Source organism: Microtus pennsylvanicus, chromosome 18 (assembly GCF_037038515.1).
Source record: "Microtus pennsylvanicus isolate mMicPen1 chromosome 18, mMicPen1.hap1, whole genome shotgun sequence".
Taxonomy (NCBI): domain Eukaryota; kingdom Metazoa; phylum Chordata; class Mammalia; order Rodentia; family Cricetidae; genus Microtus; species Microtus pennsylvanicus.
The window spans coordinates 23532061-23559561 of record NC_134596.1 but is presented as its reverse complement, the minus strand read 5'-3'; the positions used below and the strand labels follow the sequence as shown (position 1 = coordinate 23559561).

General features: G+C 46.9%; 1 protein-coding gene across 2 annotated transcripts in view; it reads left to right on the top strand.

Annotated features, from left to right (window-relative positions):
- The window catches only part of Slco3a1 (solute carrier organic anion transporter family member 3A1), a 281528-nt gene that overhangs the window by 228875 nt on the left and 25152 nt on the right, over positions 1 to 27501 (top strand). For both annotated transcript variants that reach the window (XM_075952227.1, XM_075952228.1), the window contains exons 5-8: positions 1778 to 1942; positions 8018 to 8216; positions 10063 to 10201; positions 24641 to 24816. In XM_075952227.1, coding sequence (XP_075808342.1) covers positions 1778 to 1942; positions 8018 to 8216; positions 10063 to 10201; positions 24641 to 24816 — 679 coding nt within the window. The remainder of the gene's footprint in view (positions 1 to 1777; positions 1943 to 8017; positions 8217 to 10062; positions 10202 to 24640; positions 24817 to 27501) is intronic.

The following is a 27501-nucleotide window of genomic DNA, read 5'->3' as shown; positions in this document are numbered from 1 at the left end:
GTTGCAGACCAATAGTATGTAATATAATAGATTTGAGCGTGTGTAGATTTTGGTGTCCGGTACAGAAACCAAAATAAATGTGTAGAGTCTGAGATGGTTTACTTGGTAAAAGTGTTTGCTGTGCAAGTCTAAAGACCTAAGTTTGAATCCCCCAGAGTCTATGTAAAAGCTGGATGAACGGCACAAATATCTAACTTCAGGGAAGTGGGAGGCGGAGATAGGAGAATCCCCAGAAACCCTGCAGGCCTGCTAACCTGTGGTAGGAAGGCAAGAAGGAGATGGCTATCTCAAAGTGAAAGGAAAGTACTGACTCCCAAGTCTGACCTCCATATGCATGTTTTGGCATAGGTGCACCTGCATTTACACACACACGAAAGAAAGAAAGAAAGAAAGAAAGAAAGAAAGAAAGAAAGAAAGAAAGAAAGAAAGAAAGAAAGGAAGGAAGGAAGGAAGGAAGAAAGGCATCAGTGCAGAAAGGATGGGGCTAACCTAGCATCATCCGGGATATACACATCAATTGAGGAGAGCTGATTGAAGACCATGTGCCAAGAACTCTACTCACTAGAAACTTAAGTAATTGTACTTATTTTCAAAGTACAGAAACCAATCTCCAATTTTTAGGAGCACCGATAGAAGAGGAAGTTTTGCTGGCTTACGAAAACATACCATAATGCAAATTAGACCAGAGTAAAAAAGATGGAACCACGTGGCCTCCACACCACTGTCAGGCCCTGCTGAGATGGAACACAGTGCACAGCTCCAGGGTGTGCGTGCTGCAAGCCAACTCTCCTGAGTCCCTGGGCACCTACAGTGGTCTGGGAACCTCTTCCAGGTTAGGTTGGGCAATGAGGAAAGTGTACCTGGGAGGCGGGGTATGAGCGTGGTAAACGTTTAGGAGAAGAGCATTATGGTAGATGAAGAAGACCTAGCATATAATACAATGTGGATGCCGCTCAGGGGGGCACAAGGTCTGGGAATGGGGAGGGAAGGTCAAGCATCCTGGGACTGTCCCAGCCCCAAGAAGTAGACCAAAACCTAGAGTCCCAGACTGTAAATCATAGACTCCCTGCTGTGGTTCTCCCTACTGTAAACGCTTGAGCAGTAAAACCTTTAAGCTGATCTTATTAGTTACTATGTAGGGTATGATCAAATCAAGGCTGTTAGCTCAGCCCCCCATGGATTGCGCCGGCCCTGCAGGTAAGAGCTGAGAGGAAGACTTGATTTGGTTCATACTTATTTTGTAAAAGATGAGAGGTTCACTTCTTCTTGACACTGATGACGTTAAACCTATTCTCTGCACATACAGGGTGTAGTTCTAAATGTTGCTCATATATTGGGCATGTTGACATATACCTAAATAATTTGATATATACAACTTATATATGTAACAGTTTTCACCTTGGGGGAAAAATTCCCAAACAGATTTCCTTTTGGAGTGGAGTGAGGGACAAAAAAAAAATCTTGTAATTCCTTAAAAGATACCTGACTATCTCATGTGAGCCCCTGAAGTTGTGGCATTGAAGAAGCCAGATAGAGCAGCCTGTTTTAGTAGAAGATGGCTTACTTTGTAGGATATTGGCGTGTTTTGAATCCAGAGTTCTCAAAGTTACAAATGACCTACATAAAGATAAAGATTCTGGCCTGAGCCACCCAAGTGCCTTTGGGTGTTGTTTAAAGAAACAGGCAAGAGTGAATCAAGAAGGAGCCTCCTATGAGGTCTCAAGAGTAGGCACTCAACACGTGTGACCTTGACCTTGCTTTCTGTCCCTCCCCACAGTGATCCCCAAGGTCACCAAGCACCTGCTCTCAAACCCCGTGTTCACCTGTATCGTCCTAGCTGCCTGCATGGAGATTGCCGTGGTGGCCGGCTTCGCTGCCTTCCTGGGCAAGTACCTGGAACAGCAGTTCAACCTCACCACCTCCTCTGCCAACCAGCTGCTCGGTGAGTGGGTCTCTTTGCCCTCTGGTCATACCCAGATGCTCAGAGAATGCACTGAGAGCCAGGAAGTGTGCAGGGCTATGCTAAGCCAATAGTGATGTGGTGTATCTGTGACCTTTCTTTGCAAGGAACTTCGGAGTGAGATTTTTTTCATACTTGAGACAAATACTAAAAACGTATTATAGGGTCTGTGAGATGGATGAGCAGGGAAAGTATTAGTTGCTCAAGGCTGGTGACCCAAGTTCAAAATCCAGAACCCATCTTTGGAGAAGAGAATCAACATGGGTACCATGACACACTCAAGCATAAATAATAATAATAATAATATAATAAATTTAAAAACAAAACCATATTATAAGGAAGAACAACAATAGAAGGTACATGTAGGAAGCTTTATGAGAGGTCAGGAAGTCCCTTGACTGATGTGAACGGGAGATTTTGAAGCACACATGAAGAAAGCAATCAAAGTCCATCTTAGATTAGTAGATTTTTATTAGGCTAAGGGATGATCTCAGTCCCATATACCCCACAGCGGGGACTTTACCTCTACAGCCCCAGGAGTTGGTTTTGGTTCAAAGATTCATGACGTCATTTTAGGTATGTGTGCTTTGCTTGAATGGCTATGTGTGTGCGTGTGCATTCCAAGTGCCTGCAGGTCAGAAGAAGGTGTGGGGTCTCTTTGAGCTAGAGTGATAGGTGGCCGTGAGCATCAAACCCAGCCAGTCTAGCCAATGGGTAAACTCTTGACTTCAGTGAGCCACCCATCTCAATAAACAAAGGTGCAGAGGCTTAAAAAAAACAGCTCAGAGGTTAAGAGCATGGACTGCTCTCTCAGAGTACCCAGATTAAATTCCCTTCACCCACATGGTAGCTTAGAAATGCTAATAATTCCAGTGTCAGGGGATTTAGAGATCTCTTCTGGCTCCTGGGCATTAGTCATAGACATGGTACACAAGCATACATGCAGGCAAGATACCCATATATATAAAATAAAGTAAATCTTAAAATAAAGTGGAGAGCCATAGATGAAGGTACCTGACTTCAGCCTCTAGCCTTCACACACCTATGTACACCTGTGCATGCATGCACACACACAAAGAGAGAGAGGGAGGGAGGGAGAGGGGGGGGATAGAGAGAGAGAGAGAGAGAGAGAGAGAGAGAGAGAGAGAGAGAGAGAGAGATTCCTCCTGTTGCTTCACAAAATGGCCGATAAATAACAAAGATTCTGGCTAGCATGATGAGGGAAGTGCACACTGAAACCTCAAGGAGGCGCTATGACACACCAACCAGATGACAGCCCCGAGTGTTGGGGAGGACCAGGAGGAACTGGAACCCACACTGCGATGGGAATGCAGACAGAACCTCTGCTTCCGGCAGTTTTTACACCCTCCATTAAAGCTCAGCATATGCCTGAGCTGTGATCCGTCAGTTCCCTTTCTGGGAACTTCTCCAACAGAATGGAGTGTTTAGGTCCGCTCATTTGCATATGCATATATAACAACGTTCGGAGCGGGTTTTGTGCATAATTCTCTCAAACTGGAACCAGCCCAAATGTCTGTCTACAGCAGAATGGGTAAATAAACTATAGACTGTTCATTCTGTACCACACAGCTTGGGAAAGGATGGACTCCCACACAGGCGTCCATGTAAATGGGTATGAGTTTAAATGTGTCACACACAAAGAGAATTTATTTATGGGACTTAAAAAAAAATCTTCAATTAAGATAAAAGAAGCAAGAGCCACAGTTGTCCTTGAGGCTTACAACTGGGCGGAGGTACCCAGGAGCCTCCTAGGCAGCTGCGTGTGTGTGTGTGTGTGTGTGTGTGTGTGTGTGTGTGTGTGTGTGTGTGTGAATTGTGCATGTGTTTACAGATACATATTCGCACATACGCATGTGAAGGCCAGATATCTATAGCAGGTGTCCTCCTCAGTCCCTCCACACCTTAGCTTTCCATGCAAAGTCTCTCGCTGGCTAGTGTGATGCTGGGCTCCATGTGTCTCCCTACAGCCCAGCATTGGGGTTCCAAGTGTGCACCCCTACTCCTGGCTTTTATGAAAGTGCTGAGGATCAAGCACTCCTGAGCCCCAGGCGTCTGGAATTGTTTTAGGCTTGACCTGAGTGCTGGTTGTGGGGGCATTTGCATATTGGAAAGTTCAGCAGCATGGTCTTGTGTGTTTCACATCTCAGATTAAAAAGAAATTTAAACCATGACCATCATGACAACATGCCATAGTTTTTTTTTTCCTCCCTGAAAACTGAAGAGGAATACAAGTTTTTTTGTGTTTGTTTGTTTTTGTTGTTGCTGCTGCTGCTGGTGGTGGTTTTTGTTTTTTGGGGTTTTTTTTCTTCTCCTCTCTTTTCACTAGTCATTCTTGCCACCTACCCTTTGGTCAGAGTATGAGCAAAATGCAGCTTTTTAATACTTGCAGAATGGAGGGGAAAAAACCCACCTCTCCTTATAGTGGAAGCTGTAGTGTTTGCTGTCTCTAGGATCTGGGGTTTGGCCCTGCAGCAGCACCCCAGAGGTTATCTCCCACCTCCTGGTTTCTCTGCTGCTGCGTCTCCCATCTTGATTGTGTTTGCACTGTTGCATCTTCAGGGCCAGGTCCTATTGTGGAACAAATGCCTAAGCTTTCTATCGACACACAAATCAATAGTCTCCGGGGCAGAAGGTCAGAAAAACAATTCTGCTACCTAACATCTGTTTGTTTCCCAATGGTTCCTGCTTGTTAGAGTGCTTAACAAGGTGGGAAGAAAGGGGGTGGGGGGGGTCTCTTCGTAGTCTCCAGGCAGACAGCCAGCATCTCCTGTCTCTATGTCTAGCCAATGGCATAGATCCAATCAGTGTGTACTGGGGACAGCCCACTGCAGGAGGGGCGGGCAGGGTGCGCTAGGGGACGCTTATGTAGGGAGATGCTGTCAGAATAGCTCCTGTGCTCCTGGAAGATAGTGTGTGTGCAGTACTATGCAGGAAAGACTCTGGGCCACCCACAAAGTCATCAGCAAATGGGTCAGAGTTCAGAGAAGAGCAATGTAGACAAGCCAGGCGCCGATGACATTGATTTATGAGTATAGGTTAAAGGGGCTCAATCTGCATAAGTCAATCTAATGAGGATGAAGTTTTGGTCCTGTGAAGTTCTGGCAATGGCCAGGGGTGTTAAGGACATATACACACATCATGGAGGAAGGGAAAGGGAAGCTAATAGTGACTGGGAGAAGAGGTGCTGAAATCCTGTTGTTGCCATGGTTACCATCATCACCAGGTGACACCCCCACTGTCTCAACTAGAAAATGAAACAAAGCCCAAGATGCTCTCCAGGAGTAGGCATGTTGTCACCAAAGCTTATCCACACAGATCCAGGCTGCTCACAGATTCACTCTTTCTCAAAGGGATGCCTGAATGCTGTCCAGCGCAGGGTGCTCTATTAGACACTGAGATTTGGGCTGGACTGAATGGGATGCAGAGGGTACCCTTCATCCTGGAAACTCCATGCTGATAGAGGAGGAGAGCAGGATACAGGATGGACAAAAATAAACACGATAGTTTTAGATGGCAGAGAGAACCATGGCAACAGGAATTCTGCCTAGGGATAACAGGAGACTGTTGCTGAACCAAGAGCTCCCCGATGCCAGCTAGACCAGCTGAATGGCTTACCATGGACATCCCCTGTCTCTTCCTCCAAAATGCAGTTACAGGTGGGCCACCACCTGCCCAGCTTTAACCTGGCTTCTGAGATCCCACCTCTGGGATCTCACTGGTACCACGGGTGTTTTATCCACTGAGCCATGTTCCCTGCCTCAGATCCTCAGATGGTCATAAATCCCCTTTGTATGTCACCAGAGGAGTGGGGGCCGATGCAGCTTCTTAGAAGAGGAGGGAGACCATTCCAGGAAAGATGGACAAGTGTGTCCTAGGAATAGAACCAATGTGTATGCAAAGACTGTGGCACCCTGGGCACCTAGACATTTCCAGGGAGAGAACGTAGAAAAAGCGGTTGTGGTTAGAGTGGCCAGTGGCCTGGGCTGGGGATGGAGGCTCACAGGACAAGGTCATGTGGAAACTAAGCTCAGATGTCAGAGGCAGCCAGTAACACACAGGGCTGTGTCTGTTCCAAGCATGGCCAGGATAGGGCCTTGGCAAGCTAAGCCTTCCCAATTTTATTTTCTTACCGTAATACGAAAAATTAATTTGCATTCCCTCAGCACTTACCAGCTGGTTGATGTAGTCGATTGACCTGGGGGGTCGGTTGATTGGCAGGGAGGAGACAGCCTAGACTGGAAAACTGGCCATGCATAATCTACACGGTAGATAAATGACACTCAGTAATTTAAAGACGAGTCGCAGATGAAATGAATCAGAAGAGAGCCCCAGCAAAGAGGAGATTGGGACAGCAGGATCCTTTGGTTCTCCGACAGTACTCTGGGTCTCTGAGAGTCCTGGGGGAACAGGTTTCGGGCCTACTGCCTATGAGATAGCTCTGTGTAGAAGAGAGAGACTGTGTATACTTACTAATTATTAACCAGGTATTGCAGAACATAGTGATGGGACTGATACCGCTTCCTGAGGCGTGGCAGAACTGGCTAAATGGCGTCCTCCACTGACATGGGAGCCCTGCAGCCTTTGGCTTAAACAGCTTTGGAGCCTAGGAACTGTCCTTGCCTTGCCTCATTAGAAGAGGAAGAGAAAGTCCTCAGAGTGTGGGTGTGTGTATTTCGTGTGTGTATGTTCACATGTATAAGTGTGGATAAGTCTGAGAGTGTGTGAGTGTGTATGCTGAATGCATGTGTGTTCACATGTATAAGTGTGTATCTGTCTGCAACTGAAGTGTACAGGAATGTGTGTGTAGGCAAGAAGTTGATGTCAATCTCCTCAGTTACTCCCCCACTCAATCTTTTGAGGTGGAGTCTCTTGCTGAGCTTGGCACTTTGCCAATTTCCACCAGTCTACCTTAATGGTTTGTCTTCAGGGTCTTATCTCTGTCTCCTGTATATTGAGGCCACCAGGTCTGCTTGGCCTTTCTGTGGCTTCTAGGGATCAGAGCTCCAGTCTTCATGCTTGCATGACAGTCACTTTGTCTACTAAACCATCTCCCCCGCCTAGAACTCTCAGATAATCTTAGGTCCCCTTTCAGGGTCACTGCAGATATGCCCAGCGATGCTCATATGTCATGGTGACTAAGGATCTGAGTTCCATGCTCAGAACTCAGATACAGTGAGAAACATAAAAGCCAAAGCGAGAGAGGGCATCTCAAAACCAGGTGCCTGAGAAATGACACCCAAGGCTATCCTCTGGCTTCTACATGATACAGGCACATATGTGTACATGCATACAAACACATTCACATGCATGATTCACAGAGAAGTTGAACTTCCTAGGATATGCCTTTAATCCCATTACTTGGATAGCTGAGGTAAAAAGATTGCCAAGTGTTTGAAGCTAGTCTGGTCTACAGAATACCACCAGATAGATAGATAGATAGATAGATAGATAGATAGATAGATAGATAGATAGATAGATAGATAGATAGATAGATAGATCGATGGATCGATCTATAGCTATAGATATAATTAATACAAAGACCATACCATTGCTCCCCAAAATCTCCTGGATTTCACATCTAGGTCCCTAGCTTTCCGGATTCAACTCATGTACCATGTACGTTGGCCCCACGTACATCCTTTTGGATGGCACTAGGCATGGTGTGCCAGCAGTGTGTGTTTTGGCTCGCAATGACTGACTTTTCCGAATCTGTCTCCCCTTGTTTTCTGGGAGTTCTCTGAGGACAGAAATAAGGCCCATCGAGCCGGGCGGTGGTGGCGCACGTCTTTAATCCCAGCACTCGGGAGGCAGAGGCAGGTGGATCTTTGTGAGTTCAAGACCAGCCTGGTCTACAAGAGCTAGTTCCAGGGCAGGCTCCAAAACCGCAGAGAAACCCTGTCTCGAAAAACCAAAAAAAAAAAAAAAACAAAGAAATAAGGCCCATCATGAAGACACTGGGGTCACATGAAGTCACAGGGCCCTTGCCACCTTCTAGCCCCTCTTCTGCTACTCACACCGCATTGTTCTGCTTCTTAGGGATGACGGCAATCCCCTGTGCCTGCCTGGGCATCTTCCTGGGTGGCCTCTTGGTGAAGAAGCTGAGCCTGTCTGCTCTGGGGGCCATTCGGATGGCCATGCTGGTCAACCTAGTGTCCACGGCCTGCTACGTCTCCTTCCTCTTCCTGGGCTGTGACACAGGCCCTGTCGCTGGGGTCACTGTTCCCTATGGAAACAAGTAAGTATCTAAACTCTTAGCTTGACCCTGCCCAGGGGCACCAGGGACACCAGGGACATCAGGGATACCTTCACTGTTACTGTGGTTTACAAAACTAGCTTAACCCTGCCCAGGGACATCAGGACTCTGACGCAGGCTAATAGAGCTAGCTTGGTTGCTAGTGATGCTGAGAGGAAAAGCCCAGGAGACCTTAATTTCTTCTTGTCGTTGGAAGACTCAGCCTGTCCTCTGAGAGCTAACCTTTTCTCCACCATGGCAAAGCAGCCCCAAGAGCAGGGCAGTCGCTCATTCTCCAGTCCACTCACTCTTTCAGAAATTGGACTTCAGGAATGATGCGAAGATAGAAAATAACAATAAACCTTATTTCGAAATTCAGTTGAAAATAAAAGACAGAATCAATTTCAATAATTCCTACGCGAGTTAGAAGCTGCCATCCAACTCACATAGTCTTCACGAAGTCTGGCCCTTGGTGAGCATGTTTAAGTGGTGGGGGAAGAAAGGGACAGAAAAAAAAACAAGGAGGGAAGGCAGGGGGTGGGGGTCAGGGACCAGCTGGTTGCTATGGCGTCTCTTTCCTTTACACCCTGGCTGTTATCCCAGGACTGTGGACCTGAGTCCCCATAGTGATTGCTCTTCAAATAGATTATGGGGTTATATTATCTCTATGCCCAGTGGCTCCTTTCCTTGTGGGACTCTGAGACCACCCCGAGCTGTGGAGTCTAGCCCAGACCTACTGCACTGTGGCTACCCTGAATGTTAGTCAGGCTGTGGAGTCTTAGCCCAGACAAGCTGCACCGTGGCTACCCTGCACGTTAGTCAGGCTGTGGGGTCTAGACCAGACAAGCTGCACCGTGGCTACCCTGCAGGTTACACAATCAGGCTCCTCCTCCAGGCAGGCCACTGAGCTGCGATAAGGAGCCTGGAGACTGGGGAGAGCTGGGTCTCAGCTGCCACCCTTTGAGAGTAGAGTAGGAAGAGCAGGAAGAGGCAGCTTCTCCCAGACCTGGGTGCACGTCAGGCAACCCCCCTCCCAGTTCCTCACACACAGAGAGTCCCCTCCGGCTGGCAGTTCACTCTGAACAGCAGCCCTCACTGTGGACGGCCACGGTACAAGCGGTAACTGCAGTGATTAGAATTGCATGCACCGGGTCATGGTATAATGACACGGCGCCCAATAAACAACAAACAAATAAAAAGCTCAAAGCCTGTGATTACACTACCCAGCTCTCGCTCATTCTGCACACTCAGACACTATATACATCCGGACAAACGATTCAGCTGGTCCATCCTCGATTTCCCTTTTGGTCTCTCCAGTTTATGTGCTCTTGGTATCTCGTCTTTGTAATGCATAGGCGAGTATAAAACACCCTAGCTCTCGTTGTATTTCTTGGTACACTGAACCCGTAGGAAGGTGGCTGTTGGAGCCAGGCTGGGCATCCTATATGCAGGAAAGGGAGAAACAGACGGGCGTGGGGACCTTCAGCAGTACAGGAGGAGTTGTGAGCCATCTATCTAGAATAGTGTCCTGGAGTGGACAACCCTAAGCTAAGCCCCAGCCGCCATCAGTCCATAGGGCACAAGGTTACAAACTACAAAACAAACAAACAACTCCCCTCCTCATTTTGATGGAAGACCTAAAGGGGTACAGCAGCGTGGGCTCTTGGCAGTCGCCCTGGACAGGCGCTTGCAGGTCAGCCAGGGCTAAGACAGGAAGAATGAAAAGGGAAAGGACAGGCAGACCAGGGCAGCATGCTGAGCAAGGGTACCACAAAGCCCATCAGAGCAGAATGCCCTCCACAGTCCTAGTCCACCCCAGCTTCTAACGAGCCCCCTTCCACTCTTCCAGCTCAGCGCGTGGCTCGGCCCTTGACCCCTACTCTCCGTGCAACAAGGACTGTGAATGTCAGACCGATTCCTTCACTCCAGTGTGTGGGGCCGACGGCATCACCTACCTGTCAGCCTGCTTCGCCGGCTGCAATAGCACGGTAATTGAAACCTCGGGCTCTGGGGGGGAGAGGGAGGGTAGGATCCAGGCAGCGCCAGCTGCCCACAGTCCAGAGTCTTTGGCTGTTTCTTTGCCCTGGTCTAACAAAGAATCCTCCATCGGGAGAATAACAGGACAAGGCAGTTAGTTCCTCGGGCCTTTGCTAAGTCAAATGGGCTTCTAAAATACTCCCCAGAGCAACCAAAAGTAAAACTCAAAGGTAACTATGTACATGAAGCTGGAAAGAAGGGCACGAGGTACTCGCAAAAGGTGGCAGGGGATAAAGCTGTGTGCAGTAATGAGCTGCCCACCAGAGAATTAATTAATTAATTAATTAATTAATGGGGAAGATGGGGAAACCCTGACTGACAGGAGCTCGGCCCCGTTCATGCCTCTTTCCTTTGCCTCTTTCTTCCCGGTCCCTCTCTTCCCACCATGCCTTTCCTTTTCTTCCTCATTAACACACATTTTTCATTTGGCCGCCAGCCCGCCATCGTCCCACATTCTCTGTGTGAATGCCTGGTGCCAAGTGATCTGCCACGTCGTCCTTTTGCTCCCGCCTCCCAGGTGCCCCCCTTCCACCTGTCTGTCATATGCTCCATGCTGCCTTGCTCCAGTGTGGGCTGTCTGGGCTGTCTGTCTTCTCGTCTGGACCTGGGCCGTGGTCACCTCGCTAGCCTTCCAGGGCTGCCCCCTCCTATGTCCTCACGCTACCGCCAGAAGGATTCCTGGGACACTTGCTCCTTCCCCATGCTGCCCTGTGGAGCACTGAGCCCGGTTCACATGCATCTCCAGCTGTCTCTTTGCCCTCTAGATCAGTGGTTCTCAGTCTGTGGGTCATGACCCTTCGGGGGGGGGGCAAAAGGCGCCTTCACAGGGGTCACCTAAGACCGCTGGAAAACATAAATATTTACAATTCATAACAGTATCTGAATTACAGTTGTGAAGCAGCAACCAAAATCATTTTGTGGTTGGGGTCACCACAGCATGAGGAACTGTATTTAAGAGTCGCAGCATTGAGAAGGTTGAGAACCACTGCTCTAAATGACCGTTCAGTCTTCTCTCGCTCCTGTTGGACAACTCCTATTCATCCCTCAATGCCTGCTACTCTGAAATGATCCCCTCTTTCTCCCTTTGGAGCTTTTGCCTTTGAGTCTCCAGACGCCTGTTTCTTCCTGAGTGTGTTTGTTTCTTTTGCAAGCTGCTAGAAGCGTCTGACTTTGATCTTTGGCTCTCTTGAACTAGGGACACCATTGCTCCAGAAATACTTGATAATTTCTCAGACAATGTGCAGATAGGAAGGGAGAGACACTTGCCGGGGGGGGCTGTTTTCAGGGAACTAATTCGAGTCATTTCTTTCCACCCTGCTTTGCCTCCTGCATCTTAAAGAGCAGCAGTTCCCTGAAAGGGTGGGGAAAAAAAAGAATCATTTGTTTTCATTTTCAAAGATTTCATTTTTGCATGCTCTTAAGATTTAGATTCCTGGCCAGTCATTAACATATTTCCTATAAAGAAAATAAATCACTGCAGATTGGGGGCGGGGAAGACCCAGTTTTATAAACTAGATGATAAAGCAATTTCTTTATGTGAGTAGAAGGAAATATTAAAAGGGGGTTGGGACCCGGAGAAGCAGTTCAAATAAAAGCACACATTATTATTTCTCCTAAGAGCAACTTCATTGACATTTTAATATCCAGAATCTGTTGGCGGCTTCGGCCATTGTCCTGTGATGAACCCTTTTGAGTGACTCTCGGTAGCCTTGTCCTGAGACCCAGCAGGCCTTTATTCTTGGAGAGGGGGGCACACTGACCCAAACCTGAAGAGGTTTGTTGAGTAGCGGCCTGTTCAAGCCACGTGTTCACTTGTGGCCACTGAAGCTGAATAGCTGGGAGGGGTGATACCAGGACAGCAGGCTCAGGCTAATCTAGGGACGTGACACGCATTCCCCAGACACCTGCTCTACTCTGTGACTCTGACCCTCACCTTGCCTGCTGGAGTGGCCATGGGGTTCTCCTTATTGCCCACTGAACAGATTCTGTTCACCCTGAATGGGGTCATTGTAGTCGCTGAACCTTAAAAACAAGCCACTGGTGAGCTTGCAGGAACTGCAGGCTGAGAGCCTGGCTCAGGCCAGGCGCTGGGTTTCCCCTGCTCCACTCGCATCTTGTGACAAGGTGGCCTCCAGTCAAGAGGATTCTCGGGACAACATCCAAAAATGAGCAAAAAATCTCTGAGGCAGTATTCAGAAGAAATGCCAAGCGAGGGCTTATGTTCCTGGTGTTCCACCTTCTCTCCTCCTTCTCTCCTTTTAGCTTCCTGTCCTTCTGGTCCCCAGGACTACTCATCCCCACGTGAAGGGCCCCTCTTGCCTCTCTAATCTTCCATGGTTTCTTTCCCTGTCTTTGGAGACAGGCTGTCTCCATATGGGCTCAGCCCTTCCCTGTAAGTTCCCTGGGCCCTTCTGGCCTGTCTGTATCTCTGCCTGTGTGTGGTACTATGTATGACTGTTTGATCCAAACATGTGTTAGCTCACCAGGATCATACAGTAGCATGTGGTGGGGATTCTGGGACCCTCCCCAAACCAAGCCCAGAATCTTTCTCTGTACTCAGCCACTCATTCTCAGGACGCTGACCTTTTTCCTACATGAAACAGCATCTTAGTGCTCGCCGCTCACACTCAATACATTTAGCCTTCACGTCTGCCCTGGCTGCCTCTCCAGCCTCATCCTCTCTTCTCTCCCTGCCTCCTAAGCAGCCACTTGTTAAGTGATGCTCTACTGACAGACAGGCTCTTCTTCGCCCCTGGACCTTTGCCATGTCATTCATGCTATCTAGGCTAGTCTGTGTGTGTTGGTCCTGTCTTGCCTACCCTCCAGGGCTCAGGCTCTCTTTGTAATTTCCCTGCTCCTACAACACTGTCTCCTACCTCAGCCTTACTTCCAGACAATGTGTGTGTCCACCACACCTGTTCTCACCTGGCAAGATTTAAAGGGCAACGATGCCAATGGCTCATTGACTTCAGCATCACAGTCTCTCACCAGGCTTCAGGGATGGGGCTGTGTTGTAGACCTTTGACCCCCACAGTGTCAGAACTCCGGACAAAGATTCAGACTTCCCAGCTGTCCCTTGGCGTTCCCATGCAACCTCCAATAGGTGACTCTAGTGGGTAGCACTCTTGGGCAGTAGCTGGCAAGCAGGTAGACAGAATGGTCCTAATTTCAAGGTGCACCTTTGTCCTTACAATATTTATATTATCAGGACCCCAGGCCTGCATTAGATGCAAACAAGTCAACCAATCAGATCATTGAGATGCTAATGAAATCCAGTCAGCATCAACTATTCCTATCTTTACTTTCTTTATGGTCTTAGTTGGGTTTTTTTGTTTGTTTGTTTGTTTGTTTTTCATTTTCTTCTTTCATCTCTCAAGCGATAGCAGTGGAACTTTCTAGCCTGCATTTGCTGTTCCGTTTCTAAACCTTGTCATTGCCTGTGGTGAGGAGGGATGGCAGAAAGACGGAGTTAATTTTATCAGCCTCCTTTGGTATGAATATATTGCATAGATTGTTTGCAGACCTTTCGCTTTCAGAAGTAATTATTCAGCAGAAAGCATGTTTGCACGCCAGAAGTTTTGCCCGTCGGATGGCCTGAATAATTGACTGGAGCGGGAAAACAGCTTTTATTAGCCACCAATAGGCTAAAAGTCAATACAAGCCAAACACAGCAGTTTGTAGGGTATAAATGACAGGTGGCTGATCGACCCCCATCCAGGTCACAAAATATCTACTGAGTGAATAGGTCTTGAGCAAGGAGAAGGATTCCACCAAGGAGCATGCTGGGATCTTGTGATTCCACCTCGAAGGCCTCAATCCAGCCACATCTTAGAATCCCTGGGGGCTTTTACAACAGAGAGTCTGAGCTCTACTCAGAGAGTCTTCCTTACTTATTTTCGGCATGTGATTTTTTTTTTAAGTGTTCTTAATTTGCAACCAGGGTTGGAAGCCACTGTGGTAATAGACAGTTTCTCCACCTTGGCCCTGCTGATACTTTGAGGCAGACAATTCTCCCTAGGAGCTGTCCTGTTATACCAACCACATCAAGGATGCTTAGCCACATTCTTGACTTCATCCACCAGCCTTTCAAGTTTATCTGGCCACCACAGATGTCGTGAGACGTGGCCGCGTGTCCCTGGGGACACAGCAACCCTAGAAGAGGTGAGGTGTGTGCTGGGTTCTCCAGCCTTGAGCTGTTGCATTCTCTTCCGCACGTGCCAGATGGAGTGTCGGAAATGCCCTGTCAGCGTGTGCAGCCCATGCAGCTGGTGCATGCTAATTAGGCTCGCACACCCTAAGGACCCATTTCTGGTGGGCTAGGCAAGATTAAACTAAGCATTTAGCTCGGAGGCTTTGTATGTGGATCTAGATTTGGGCCTCTGTTGGAAGGCTGGAAGGTAGCCAACGGGTGTTCTGCAGCCATGAAAGGCAGCGGGGAGTTAGCTGCAGCTAAGACCTGGCTCGTCCTTCCCTGTTCCCTGTGTAGACATCATCCTCACCAAGAGCCACCCTCTTGCCTCAGCCACTCTTTCTTCTGTGTCCATTTTCTTGTCTGATCCAAAGGCTTGAGTTTGTGAACATCTCTCCCATAGCATGGTCCAGCTCCCCAACACTGATTTAACAATCTGTGCTCATCCCGGTAATGATACCTGATAAGGACCTTGGGGACTCTCAAATAAAGCCCCGCTAGAGTTTTACCAGAGGTTACACCTGCCACATCTCAGGCCCTGTGCTAGGTGTTACAGATGCAGCGATGAATCAGGTTCAGGGACTGTATTTCCTGTACAATGCACTATGGTGTTTTCTAGAAGCTTGTACAAGAAAGTAACAAAAAACAATATTCAGTCCAGCATTATAGTTGAGTTAAGTGAAAAGAATACATCAGAAAACAATAGACCATGAAAGAAAAAATCTTCCAGTAAAGAAAAAGAAAAAGTGGAAAAATATATGTAGAATTTTTTGTCTTATTGCTTTTTGATTGTTTGTTCTGATTTTCATTTTGGTGTTCTTGTAGGGGGTTTTGTTTGAAAGAAAGAGAAAAGAACATGAAGCTGGGTGGGTAGGCAGTCAGGGAGCTTCTGGTAGGAGTTGGGGAAGAAATGTGATCAAAATATTAACATTTTAATAAATATACATTTGAGATGAAATTCTATTTATTTACATATATATGTAATAACAATTAATGAGAAAAGAGGCCATAAATTTGAAAGAGAGAAAAGAGGTGTTTATGTGAGGGCTCAGAAGGAAGAAAGGGAGGGGGAAAATAATGTAATTATATTATAATCTCACAAAAGAAATGATTTTAAATAAAAGATTGGGGCAGTAGGGAGGTAGCTGAGTCATGTAAGCATGAGAAAAAGAATTTGATATCTCAGATTCATGAACGCAGCAGAACATGGCAATGTGTGCCTACAGTTCCAGGGCTAGCGAACTGGGGGCAGAGACAGACGGATCACTGAGGAGCCAAATTGGTGAGCTTCTGTTCACAGAGACCCTGTCTCCAAACCATAAATAAATTGAGAGCGATTGAGGAAGACAGTCAATGTTGACCTATACATGCACATGCATGTGCAAATATAAACACAAAGGAAAAGCTGGATGAATCTATAAGTAGTTGCTTGTATCCGTTGATGACTACCTCGATGGGGAAGTAAGAAAATAGGTTTTGTTCATTTCTTTCAGATTTTCTGTGTATTTTGGAATTGCCCCAAATGATCACGTATTGCTTTTCTAATAAGGAAAAGTTTTATTTTTAAGGTCCAGTATTAAAAGGAAGTTAAATAGAAATACATTTAAATATAAGGAAGTGGTTAGGTAGCCCACTTAGAGGCTATTATGCTGTTATGCCCCTAGGGTAGAAATTAGCTCTGTGGGAGACTGGCTAGAAAGAGAGAGGGGTGCCTTTGTCCCAGGGCAGGACTTGGTCCTGAGGGTGAGCAGGCATTTGCCTGGTGGCCCAGCCTTGAGGGACATCCCTGCACAAGTGTCCTAGAGATACACTAGGAGTGTGGGCCAGTAAGAAGGTGATTGCCTAAGTTGCACAAGGGCTGGCTACTACATAATAATAATATTTTCAAGTGGTAATAATAAATGTGTTTAGATGTTTGAACCGGCATGGCAGGATTTGACATCTAGAGATAGAACACAGGAAGGAGAGACACAGGGTCCGGGGTTCACTTGAACCTACGGTCACACCCCCCCCCTTTCAGTGCTGCACTCTATGTTCTCACGTGTGGTGGCAGATCCACAGTAGAACTGCCTACTCCCCAAAAAGCAGCCCTGTGGCTGCCCTCCAGCAGGAGGTAAGTCAGCTCTGTTGGGACAGGCCCCAGCCCTGGTCCTACAAGGGAGGGTGCAGGTAGACCAGGTCTTCCCCTCTCCTTGGCATCTTTCCTCCTGACCATTATCTTTCCATCGGTGATCTGCCAAGGAAAGGGGGGCAGAGTATCTTTCTTCTCATGGTTATTTTTTTTTCACATATCTCTGCTAGGAGCTGGTGGGGGGCGTCATTGGGGGTTCTTCATAATGAGGAACGAGTTCCATACATGGAAATACCAGGTTTTGTCCCTGGCATCCTAATAATGAAGAGGCAAAGGACTGGGGCATGGCCCCGAGTAGACAGGGACATTTCTCTGAGAATGGCAGCGTCCTCCTAGGCCTAGATTCCTTCACAACTCACCGAAGCTCTTCACGCAACCCCTGCTGTTTATTACTGCTTTTGTGTAGTTAACACTGTACCACCTCATTATTACTTAAAATAGTAATAATTAATATATTAATATTTAAAAAAATGAAGGTTTCCCAGGCAGAATCAGGAGGAAGCCTGGCTTACATTGACACTCAGGCTGGAAAATCCCTCCTGGACCACAAATTAGGGAACAGTCACAACTTCCTGACATCTTAATGCTTCCGACGGTAGCCATGTACCTCTCGAGTTTCCCTGCAAGGCTTTCTCACCAGTGACATCACCCTACCCACACCATGCCCTCGCGGACGTAATCCGTCACCCTGGGAACCCATTTCTCCCGGCCCATTCAGAATTGACCTATCAGTACTTGAATGATGGGCCGCACAAAACGGCAGCAACTTCATTTGCCACGATTTGTAAAGCACGCTGACGAGTGTCTTGTTCTCGTAGGATGAGCTGTCAAAATAGCACGCTTGCCTTTTCCCTCATCAGTAGAAAAACACATCCAAGACCCGGGCAATCAATGTTTTGTGGTTTTTTTTTTTTTTTTTTTTTTTTTTTTTTTTTTTTTTTTTTTTTGCACTGACGGTCTCCAGCTTTTATTGTCATTGTGATTATCTGTCCCTGCCTTCTTGCATGTGTTAGAAGCATTTCTCCTTTGAAATCAGTGGCCGTATGTGGGATCCAAAGGATGCAGCCTGCAGATATGGGCAACTGTTCGTTCATTGATTTCTTCCTTTATTTTTTTTTTTACTGGTATTGAGTTTTTAATTTTTAAAATAAATCCAACATTTGTAAGTTTTAAAACCATCACGGAGAAAGGCAAACCAATAAGAATCCTTGCCTCCTCCTCTGTCCTCTCTTCTTCACTTCCTTCTCAGCCTGCCAACAGACCGTACCCACCATAGGTGCAGGCATGCCATTGAGTGCCCCTTATCTGAAATCCCTTTATGGTAGTTTAGGGCTTAGGGTTCTTATAGATTTTATGGTCTTTGCATGTGTGTCATGAGATATTAATAAAATATGATCAAGAGGGATGCTTCATGGGTTGGGGAGATGGTACGATGAATAAGAGCCCTGACTGCTATGTACACCTGAATTTGAGCTCAAATCAAAACAGCCAAGCATGGCGCATGCCTGTAACCTTAGTGTCACGGCAGGCAGTGACAGCTCAACCCATTGTTCATTGACCTGCCAGGCTAGCAAAAGCAGCAAGGTTGAGCTTCAGTGAGACACTCTGACTCAAGGTGTTAATTGCCGAAAGTGATGGTGTAAGAAACCTGGACTTCTGCATGCACATGCCTGGACACATGCACTCACATACACAGTTTGTGTGTGTGTGTGTGTGTGAGAGAGAGAGAGAGAGAGAGAGAGAGAGGGGGGGGGGGGAGGGAGGGTACAACCACAGGGGGCTAAGAGGTCCTTGGAGGTGCTGAATGTACTGTATTTTGGTTGCAGCCACTCCCATGAAGCCAAGTGAATGACATAATTCAGGGAATCATGTCAGTGCTCAAAACAGTTTGGATTTGGGTATTCTGTATTGTATCTTCATATATTCTTACAGATTTTCAATGTGCCTAGAAGATCCTTCTTTGTTCCTGTGTTTTAGATTTTTAGTTAAGGTTTTATGTTGGGCCTCTTTCCATCATAACAGAAAAGGTACATTTTTTAAAAATAGCTTTACAGTCTTCTATTATGTTGACCCAATAGAACCCATTAAACCAGAAATAGTTAAATATTTAGATAGCCATCAACTCTTTCAAACCACAGTTGGTTTATGTCATTTATCTGTCACCTTGGGCCTGGGCAAGCCTATCTGCTAGACAAGTCCTTGTGAGATTTGCAAGCCAGCTCCCTTCTGTCATCTTGTTCAACAAGCTTCTTGGGCCCTTTCTGTGAGCACAGGGGCCCTAATTGTCCACATGAAGGATGACAGGGTATTTTAATGACAGGAAAGCTAGATACTGATACCTGGTACTGTGACAACAGACAGAGAATTCAACTCTCTGGGGACAATAGGGACTACATCCCTTCCCAGAAAAAAAAATACAGTATCATACAGTGCAAAGATATTGCCTTGGGATAGGGGTGAAAAACCCAACCCTCATTGAACAAAGGAGCTTACACCTGTAATCTAGCACTTGGGAAGAAAAAACTACACAGTGAGTTTGGGGTTAGCCTGGGGTACTTGAAAGAAAGTCACAGGGAGGGGAAGGGATGGGAGAGGGAAAAAGTGGTCCCTAGCCAAGTTGGGAATCATGAATAAATTGGGAATATAGTACAATTTCTTAGTACTTCACCATCATAGGATCTGCCAGAGGAAGGTCTAGACACCTGTCATTCAGTCCACAGAATGTTCCAGAAGCATCTTTAATTTGCATCGTCCACTGGAGGGGGGAATGAGCATCCAGCCTCCTTTATTAAACTGAAGTGAACTATTTTCTCATACTCAGCCTGGCTTCCCACTGCTCAGAGCTTCTCAGGTTTGGGTGGGAGGCTCCTACTAATACTGTTAGAAATCATCAGGCACCCTGGGGAAAGTGAAGCCTCCTCAAATCCAATTGGTTCATCAAACAGAAAAACACACCCCGTGTGTTCTTGCTCTGATGACCCAGGCTTCTAACCTCTCCTCCCTCTGAATCCTTTTTCCCATGAATCAGACCCATTCAGTTCTTGTGTAGATCCTTTGGAAGGATTCTATCCATTTCCAGCTTTGCGTCCTCACTGGTCCTATCCTGGTCTCCAGCATCCCTCTCTGTGTGCAGCAGCCTGCAGCTCCCTCCCTTCTTCCCTCATTCTATTCAGAGTGCTGTGGGGAAGTGCCGCAGACAAGCTGACTTATAAACCACAGTAACCGATTTCTTATGGTTCTAGAAGCTAGGAAGTCCAAGATCAAGACGCTGGCAGATTCTCTGCCTAGTGAAGGCCACTTCTTAGTTCTCAAGTGGCATCTTGTCACTGTATCTTCATGTCATTGAAAGATAGAGTAGCTCTCCGTGGTCTCATTTATTAAAAGAAAAAAACCATTCATGTGGGTTGTACCCACATGACTCCATCCTCCCTCCAGTAGCTTCATACCCTCCTAAGTAGTTAAGTTTAACGGCACAAATTTAGAGAGGACACACATTTTCACATTTGTCCTGGGTTAGATCTGCTTGGTCCCCACCCCACCTTATCTCTGTACCCTGCCTGTCTCTGTTCCATCTTGCCTTTGAGACAAACCGCATAGCATCTGACAGCACTGCTGTCTTGCTTTGCTCATGGAATGTCAGCTGGACAGGTAGTTAGCTTGTCTGCACCTACACGGAGCTCCGCAATCGTGTCTCAATCGTTTTACTGCCTTAGAGACACGTAGAGATCTCCCACTAGGACCTAGAATTTGCCAATTCAGCCTGCTGGCTAACCCAAAGGCCCCAGGGACCCACCTGGTCTGTCACCACAGTGTTGGGATTACAAACTTGTGCCACCAGCTTCAGACATTGGTGCTGAAAAACAAACCCAGGTCCTTGGAGTTGGAGAGATGACTCAGAGGTTAGGAGCACTTGTTGCTCTTGGAGAAGACTGAAGTTCAGTTCCTGGCATCCATACAATGGTTCATATCTACCTATAACTCCAGCGGAGGGAAAACACTTATACATATTTACACACACACACACATATATTATATATAATATCTAGGTCATCATGTTTGAGCACCAAGTACTTTACCAACTGAGCTATCTCTCCAGTAACCTCAGTTTTTGGCAAATGTAATACAGTTGGTTATAGCTCAGGTCTAGTTCTGAGCTAAAGACAGACACAGATACCGAGACAAATGATCGATAAGCCCAACAAAGGTCACGTGTCTTAATTCATAGGGTTCTGGCTTGGTTGCTGAGTTGTGGTGCTCTAACATATTTCTGCGTGTTTCTTGAGAAACCATACAAGCCAGCATTCAGTTCATGTGGCATTCAGTCAGGACAACCCAAGAGGAACTGTCCCCATTTATCCTTGGTTTTTCTAAGTCCCCATGAGTCTGAGGCCTTCAGTCACAGATGTTTTCCTAGCCAAGCCACTACATCGATCAAAGAGAGAGATGAGAGTAACTGGACCTGGGTCAGGGTTTAGATCCTTTAGAGATATGAAAGATATCAGGACTTACATACGCATTAAAACATTTTTGGGGTTTGTGAGCCAAACCGTCTAGTACAAATGAGAGTAAATTAGGTAACAAAACTACAGTGGCCTCCCTTCGTTAGCCTTAGAGTTGGGAGGAAGAGAGTTTGATGTGAGGTTAGGTGGCATCAGAATTATCACCTGGTTCCTAGGGAGCTGACCATTGTTACTAAGAGATGGTAAAGCCAACGAATTGGGGACTAGGAAGTCTCATCAGGAACTGATCAGGAAAACAGCCTATACAGTGTCTGGAAAAAGGAGGGATGAATAGATAAATTGGAACTGTTTGAGTAGGAGAGATGGAGGGTGGAAAAAATGAGATGGTAGAGAAATGTACTGTCTCCGTAGAGATTTAGAGCTGATTGGAAAACCCAAGAAGCTGTATCCATAAGCCACATCCCTGACTCTGCTGCAGGACCAGAAAGGAGGACCTAGAGAGAGACATGAGGAGTCAGGTCACAAGGGGCAGCATGGAAGTGCTGTTGGTCAGCAGGGTACCAGGGACACTTGTGTCCAGCCCTACTTCTAACCAATAACCTTCTGAGGGCAGTGGCCTCTTCTTAATTCACAGGGGAAGGGAAGTTATTGCTCCCTCTGCCCTTTGTGGTTCCTAGCTGGGACGGATGCCTCTCACAAGAGACATATTAGCAAGAACAGAAAGGGAGGATATTCACACCACATGCCTTCAGTTACATGGGAGGTACCCAGGGAAGTGAGTGACTCACACACAAGCAGCTTTGAATCCAGACTTCAAAAAGGAAGGGCACAGGAAGGCTGGCGATGGGGAAGTGACCAGGGTAACTAGGCTCAGCACAGGGTTTGTTCTATGGATCTAGTTAGCACTTTCTCCATCGCCTCCTCTTCCTAGTACAGAAAGGAGACTCCCCTACAGACAGAGATTTCTGAGCTGGGCCAGTGGTGTGTGCCTGTAGCCTGGCTACTCAGGAGACTAAGACCAGAGGGTCGTTTGAGCTCAGAAATCTGAAACCAGTCTGAGCAGTGAAGCAAGACTTCATGTCTCATTAAGTATAAACACAGTATTTCCTTTATGCAATAGGACCTTGTACACATAACTTTCATTTCTGTGGCTTCAGTGAACTGCAGATCATCAGGGGGGAATTGTATCTGTACCAAACTTACACAGAATCTGCTATATCATATTCCCTAAGCAATGCAGTATAATGAGTGTGTCCGTAGTGCTGCATTGTATGAGATATAAAGTCATCTAGATATGGTTTATGCATACAGAAGGAGGCGTATAGGATTTATACCATCTTCTATCCGGGATTCAGCCATCTCTAGAGTCTAGTATGTGTATGGTAGGTACCCTGGAACTCAATATTCTTAGATATGAAGAAACCATTGACTCCAAATTTCTCTTCAGAAACTGGTGGCTTCTGTGTTGTCCCATCTTCTCCTGTGTCTGTAAATGTCTTCACATGGCCAGCTCAAAATAATCCTTGTGCCAAAGAGGCATATTTTAGGGTAGTGTGATCTGGTCTCCTGTGGCTCCTGGCTTCCGCATCATACTGTGTTTTTCTGCCCAGCTCTAAGCCATGCTAGAGATGGACCTCTGTGAGAAGCTCCCAGCCTTCCAAGGGCAAGTGTGTCAAGTAGGCAACATATGTTCAGCTTGATAACGTGTGTCAGGAAAGGACATATCACATATCCAAGGGGGATATGGACTAGAGATGAAGTTGAGGGAAATCATGAACCAATAGGAAAATGTAGCCCTGAGTTGTTCCTGCATGTTAGCATGGGAAAGCGGGGAGACTGCCAAGAAAGATAGACAAAGCATAGCCTAAAAAAAAAAAAAAAAGCAAAAGGGAACCCAAGGAATGGAGGCCTGGGAGTCAGGAAACAAACGGAGCTTCTCTGAGAGGAGAAAGGATGCCACAGGGGAACTTTATGAGATCTGATTCATAGGAGCGGAGAGAGAAGCCGGTTAGAATGAGATGAGAGTGGAGAGGTATCAGCAGCTGGAGAGGTTTGCCTGTGACCTCGGTGGTGACGTCACATGGTAGGGGCTAAGCGGTCGACCTGTGCCTTCTGAAACGGTTTTCTAGGTCTCATCTAGTACCCGGCAGCACTGTGCAAGGAAACGCTCAGGAAAGTGCATCGAACACAGTCTTGTCCCGGGAGACTCCTGACTGACAGTTCCCATCTCCTGTGTAGGGCAGGTTCAGATCAGAGCTCAGGGGGTCCAGGAGGGGAGAAGGGGAGCTGCTCAGCTGTAGAGGAGCTAGAAAAGGGGTGTGGTGTTTATGTTAGATGTGGGAAAGCCAGGTAAAGTCTCCAGGTATAAGGCAAGAAGTAGGGGATGTCAGACCTCAGCACCTGGTAATTGCCATAAACACCCAGGTATATAACAGTACCATTTTCACAGATGCCTGCCCCACACAGCCATGCAGGGCAGCCATAGCGGGGGTAAACTTAGTGGGTTTGGGACACCCCTGATGCTATCTCATATTGGACAAGTACCCCATATCTGTAATATATCCTGTGGCAAAAGAAAGGGGGAGCAGGAAAAGGAGAAGGGAGAAGGGCAGAAGAAGAGAATCATAGGCTTAGTTTGCCTGACCCCTCAGAAGTGTTTACCTGCTGGGCATGCGCTCAGAAAGCCGTGAATCATTGATGATTGTTTTCGCTTTGTATTCATTAAAGGCCTCTGCACTATTATTATCAAACCTTAATTGGCTTGGCACTCTGAACAGCCTCCTCCAGCCCCTGCTCCTCCCTCTGCGATCAGAAATTCCTGGAGCGAGCTGGCAAGCTTGCAGGAGAGTGTGAGAGCAAACCTTACTTGCGAAGAGGGGCTGCTTGCTGATCCAGAGCCCCTCGGAAGAGCAAATGGAACCTGGTGGCTTTCCTTTCTCCTCTCTGATCCTATATTAATAAATGTATTAATAAATAAATCCCATCAGACTCCTGCTCTGCTTCCCAGGAGCTACTGTCAGCTGCCTGGGATCCCTTGGCGCCCTCGGCTTCCTCAGCCACCGGGCAAGTGTTCCATCAGCTTCCTCCCACCAGGGTCTCGCAGACACAGTGGTTTCATGCATGACAGCATGCATCCTTTGTTCCGAGTGCCATGCCAGGCACTGAACCAGCAACAATATGTGGGTTACCTGATTTACTTCTTTTAATACACTTCGGTGTAATTATAACTGCATAAAGGGAAGACAAATTGGCAAGTAATTACGATGTTAATTTGGCAATGTTTTATCATATTGTAGAAGCACAGTTTCCTCTCTAATTGTATTGGGGGGACACATTTATCTACAGCGCAGCTTATTGGAGGTTTCTTCAGAATGGGAATGAAATACACAGGAGACAGGAAAAGCAGCTCTCCTCCCCATAAATATTACTTTATTTGCATGTGTTTTTTTTTTTACAGATTCCTTAAAAAGCTACCTCGCTTATTCAGGCCCAATTAATGGAATGCCATAGAATGTATAACTAGGCTGTGACAAGCTTAGCTGATGGATTGCCTTGGGTGTGGAAACCAGAGATGCCCCCAGTTTAAAACGGCTGAACCTTTCCCTTCCAGAACCTCACAGGCTGTGCATGCCTCACCACCGTCCCCCCTGAGAATGCCACTGTGGTGCCAGGAAAATGCCCCAGTCCTGGGTGCCAAGAGGCCTTCCTCACCTTCCTCTGTGTGATGTGTGTGTGCAGCCTGATCGGGGCCATGGCCCAAACGCCCTCCGTCATCATCCTCATCAGGTAAGCTGCCCAGTAAGTCCCGAGGACTTGGGAGTCAGCCTAGTTGGTCTATGCCCTTTCACCTGGCACACACTTGCAGGGCTCCTGCAGGTCAGAGCCATGCGAGTCCTGAAAGCAAGGCGAGATGGGTGCTGCTCTAGGCTAAGAGGAATCAATTCAGAGCCATCCATCAGCTGGGACTTCATAGCCCAACAGGACAGCAGTAGAAGGCCACTTTCATGGCCTCGCGGGAATAACCTGAGAGTTAGAGGCTCACCTCCTCAGATTCAGAAGGAAGGCGTTTGAAGGCCAATTTGAAAAGCATTGCACACTGATGTTTCTCATCAGGCCTTGTTGGTGAAGTAAAATGAATATCGTGGGCTGGGGAGATGGCTCAGTTGGAAGTGGCACCTGCTTCACAAGCATGGGCCTGAGTTCATTCCCTAAGAACCCCTATAAAACCCAGATGTAGTAGAGCGTGCTTGTTATCACATGGTAGAGAGGTGGGAGGTAAAAACTGGCGGATCCCTGGAAGGTTGCAGGACAGTTAGTCTAGCCTGCTCAGGGAAGTGTTAGGCCAGTGAGATGAAAATCTCCCAAGGAACAACATTCAAGCTTGTCCTCTGACATGCATACATACGTACATACATACATACATGCATGCATGCATACACATACCCACATGGACATCCTCCCACACACACACAGATTTGAAAATGGCATTAGACTGGCCAAATCCTTAATGTCTTAACCTTGTCCTTCTGTCAATTAGCCATATGCCTTGGACACAACATAGCCCCCCATGTCTGTGTCTGTGTCTGAGTCTGTTATAGAGATTGCAGCACTGATCTGCCTGCTTTCTGCCATAATCTGGACCCTTCCAGGTCAATGTGTGCAGACCACTCTGGAGACACGAGAGGTTGACCATGCCAAGAGGCCCACCATGTGCAGATGGTGGCTGCTCTTATACTCATAAGTGGTTGCAGTGAGACAGCCAGGACTCTGTAGCCCCCTGGGTCTGGGAAGCCTGCCTGGAGGCAGATAAAGTGCTAGCAATATTCTGAGACAATTTCATCAGTTGCGATGCTATTGCTATCTGGATTTGAACAAGGTACCCAGAAGAACACTGAGCCATACCCTAGTGTCCGTCTGAGCTAGAAGAACGAACATATCCCACAGAAAGGCTCACCTCGTTAGAAACATAGGCAAGGCAGTTTAAGGCCAAGGCCTGGGGATGGAAATGGGGAGCTTGGAGCCACTTGGATTTTCTTGCACCACGATACCAACTGCTTTACCCAGCTCTCCCATTGCCTGAGCCCTCCCTGCCACATTCTCTGGTCTTGCTGGCAACTCTCCTGAAAGTAGATTTATAGGAAGCCCATGCGTGACCCAGATGGTTGTTAGCAATGTCTTAGGAATGTGCAGAGGCATTAAGGATACAATAGCAAATTGGCACCTTACACTTAGGAAGTTCGACAAATTCATCCCAGTGCTTTGGAGGTCTATGGTCAAGTAAGTCAAATCACTTTTTTCTAGTGGCGTTGAAAAGCCTATCAGTGCGCTCAAAAATGCAATATGCCAGTCTAAGTCAAGAGCCATAAAAATATTCAGGCCCTTACAGTAACCTACCCCCATTCCTGGCCATTTATCTCAAGGAAATACCTCTCTACAAGAAAAAAAAAAAGCTCAATACAGACAGATTTTTTATTACAACGTTAACTATAATGGCAGAAACACCTGAATCGAAGCAGTGAGTTAAATTATGGAACCGCAGTTCCAGGAATAATGAAAAATCTTAAGGCTGTGAGAGTGTTTATGAAATGCGCCATTGAATTTAAAACTGTACGTCCGTGGAAGGCGATTATATATAATATGCATATGAACAAACCCCATCGGGTTTCACGTATGAGTTTATGCTGACTGTATTATGAGCAGTTTATTTTTCATTAGAAATTCTCCTGAAACCATATTGCAGTACTCACACACAGAAGGCACCAGAGATGGGAAGAGGGACCCTGGCCACCCTTAGTCGTGGCCGCTCCACTCCTTTCCCTCACCATGAGTTCCCACTCATGGTAAAATTTTCAGTATGGAGATTTCAGCTGTCTCCAAGCCTCTGCTTGATAAACAGGTCTTGCCGCTTTTCAGGCAATGCTGGGTTCTTTTTAGATGGATCAAGAGCTGATGGTCTCAATGACCTATGCTGACCACATAGATCTATGAACCCTTTGTTAGCTATAGGCACATGTTCACATTCCTGTTGAGAAGGGATCCTGTGCATCCTCCCATCCCTTTTACAGTCTAGCTTGCCGTCACCAAAATTCTAGGCAGGAATAAGGCTGCCCCACGCAGGCTGACCACAGCAGATAATTTACCAGTCCTTGCCTGATCCGAAGCTGTTGGACTCATTCTTATGCTGGCCAGGGGTTGTCAACAGGGACAGTGGAGGAAGTGAGACTAAGGAAGGGGCTCACTTGGCAAAGCGCTGACTTCACAAGCATGAAGACCCCAGTTCATTTGCCAGAACCCTTGTAAAAATTTCAGGCATGGTGAGGCATATTTGTAATCCCAACAGTGGGGAAGTGGAAAGATGGAAAGATCCCTGGGGTTCGCTGGCCAGCCAGCCTAGCCTAACCGATGCACTTCCTGCACATGGGAGTCTTTGTCTCTAAGAAGATGGATGCCATTCATAAGAATGACTCCTGA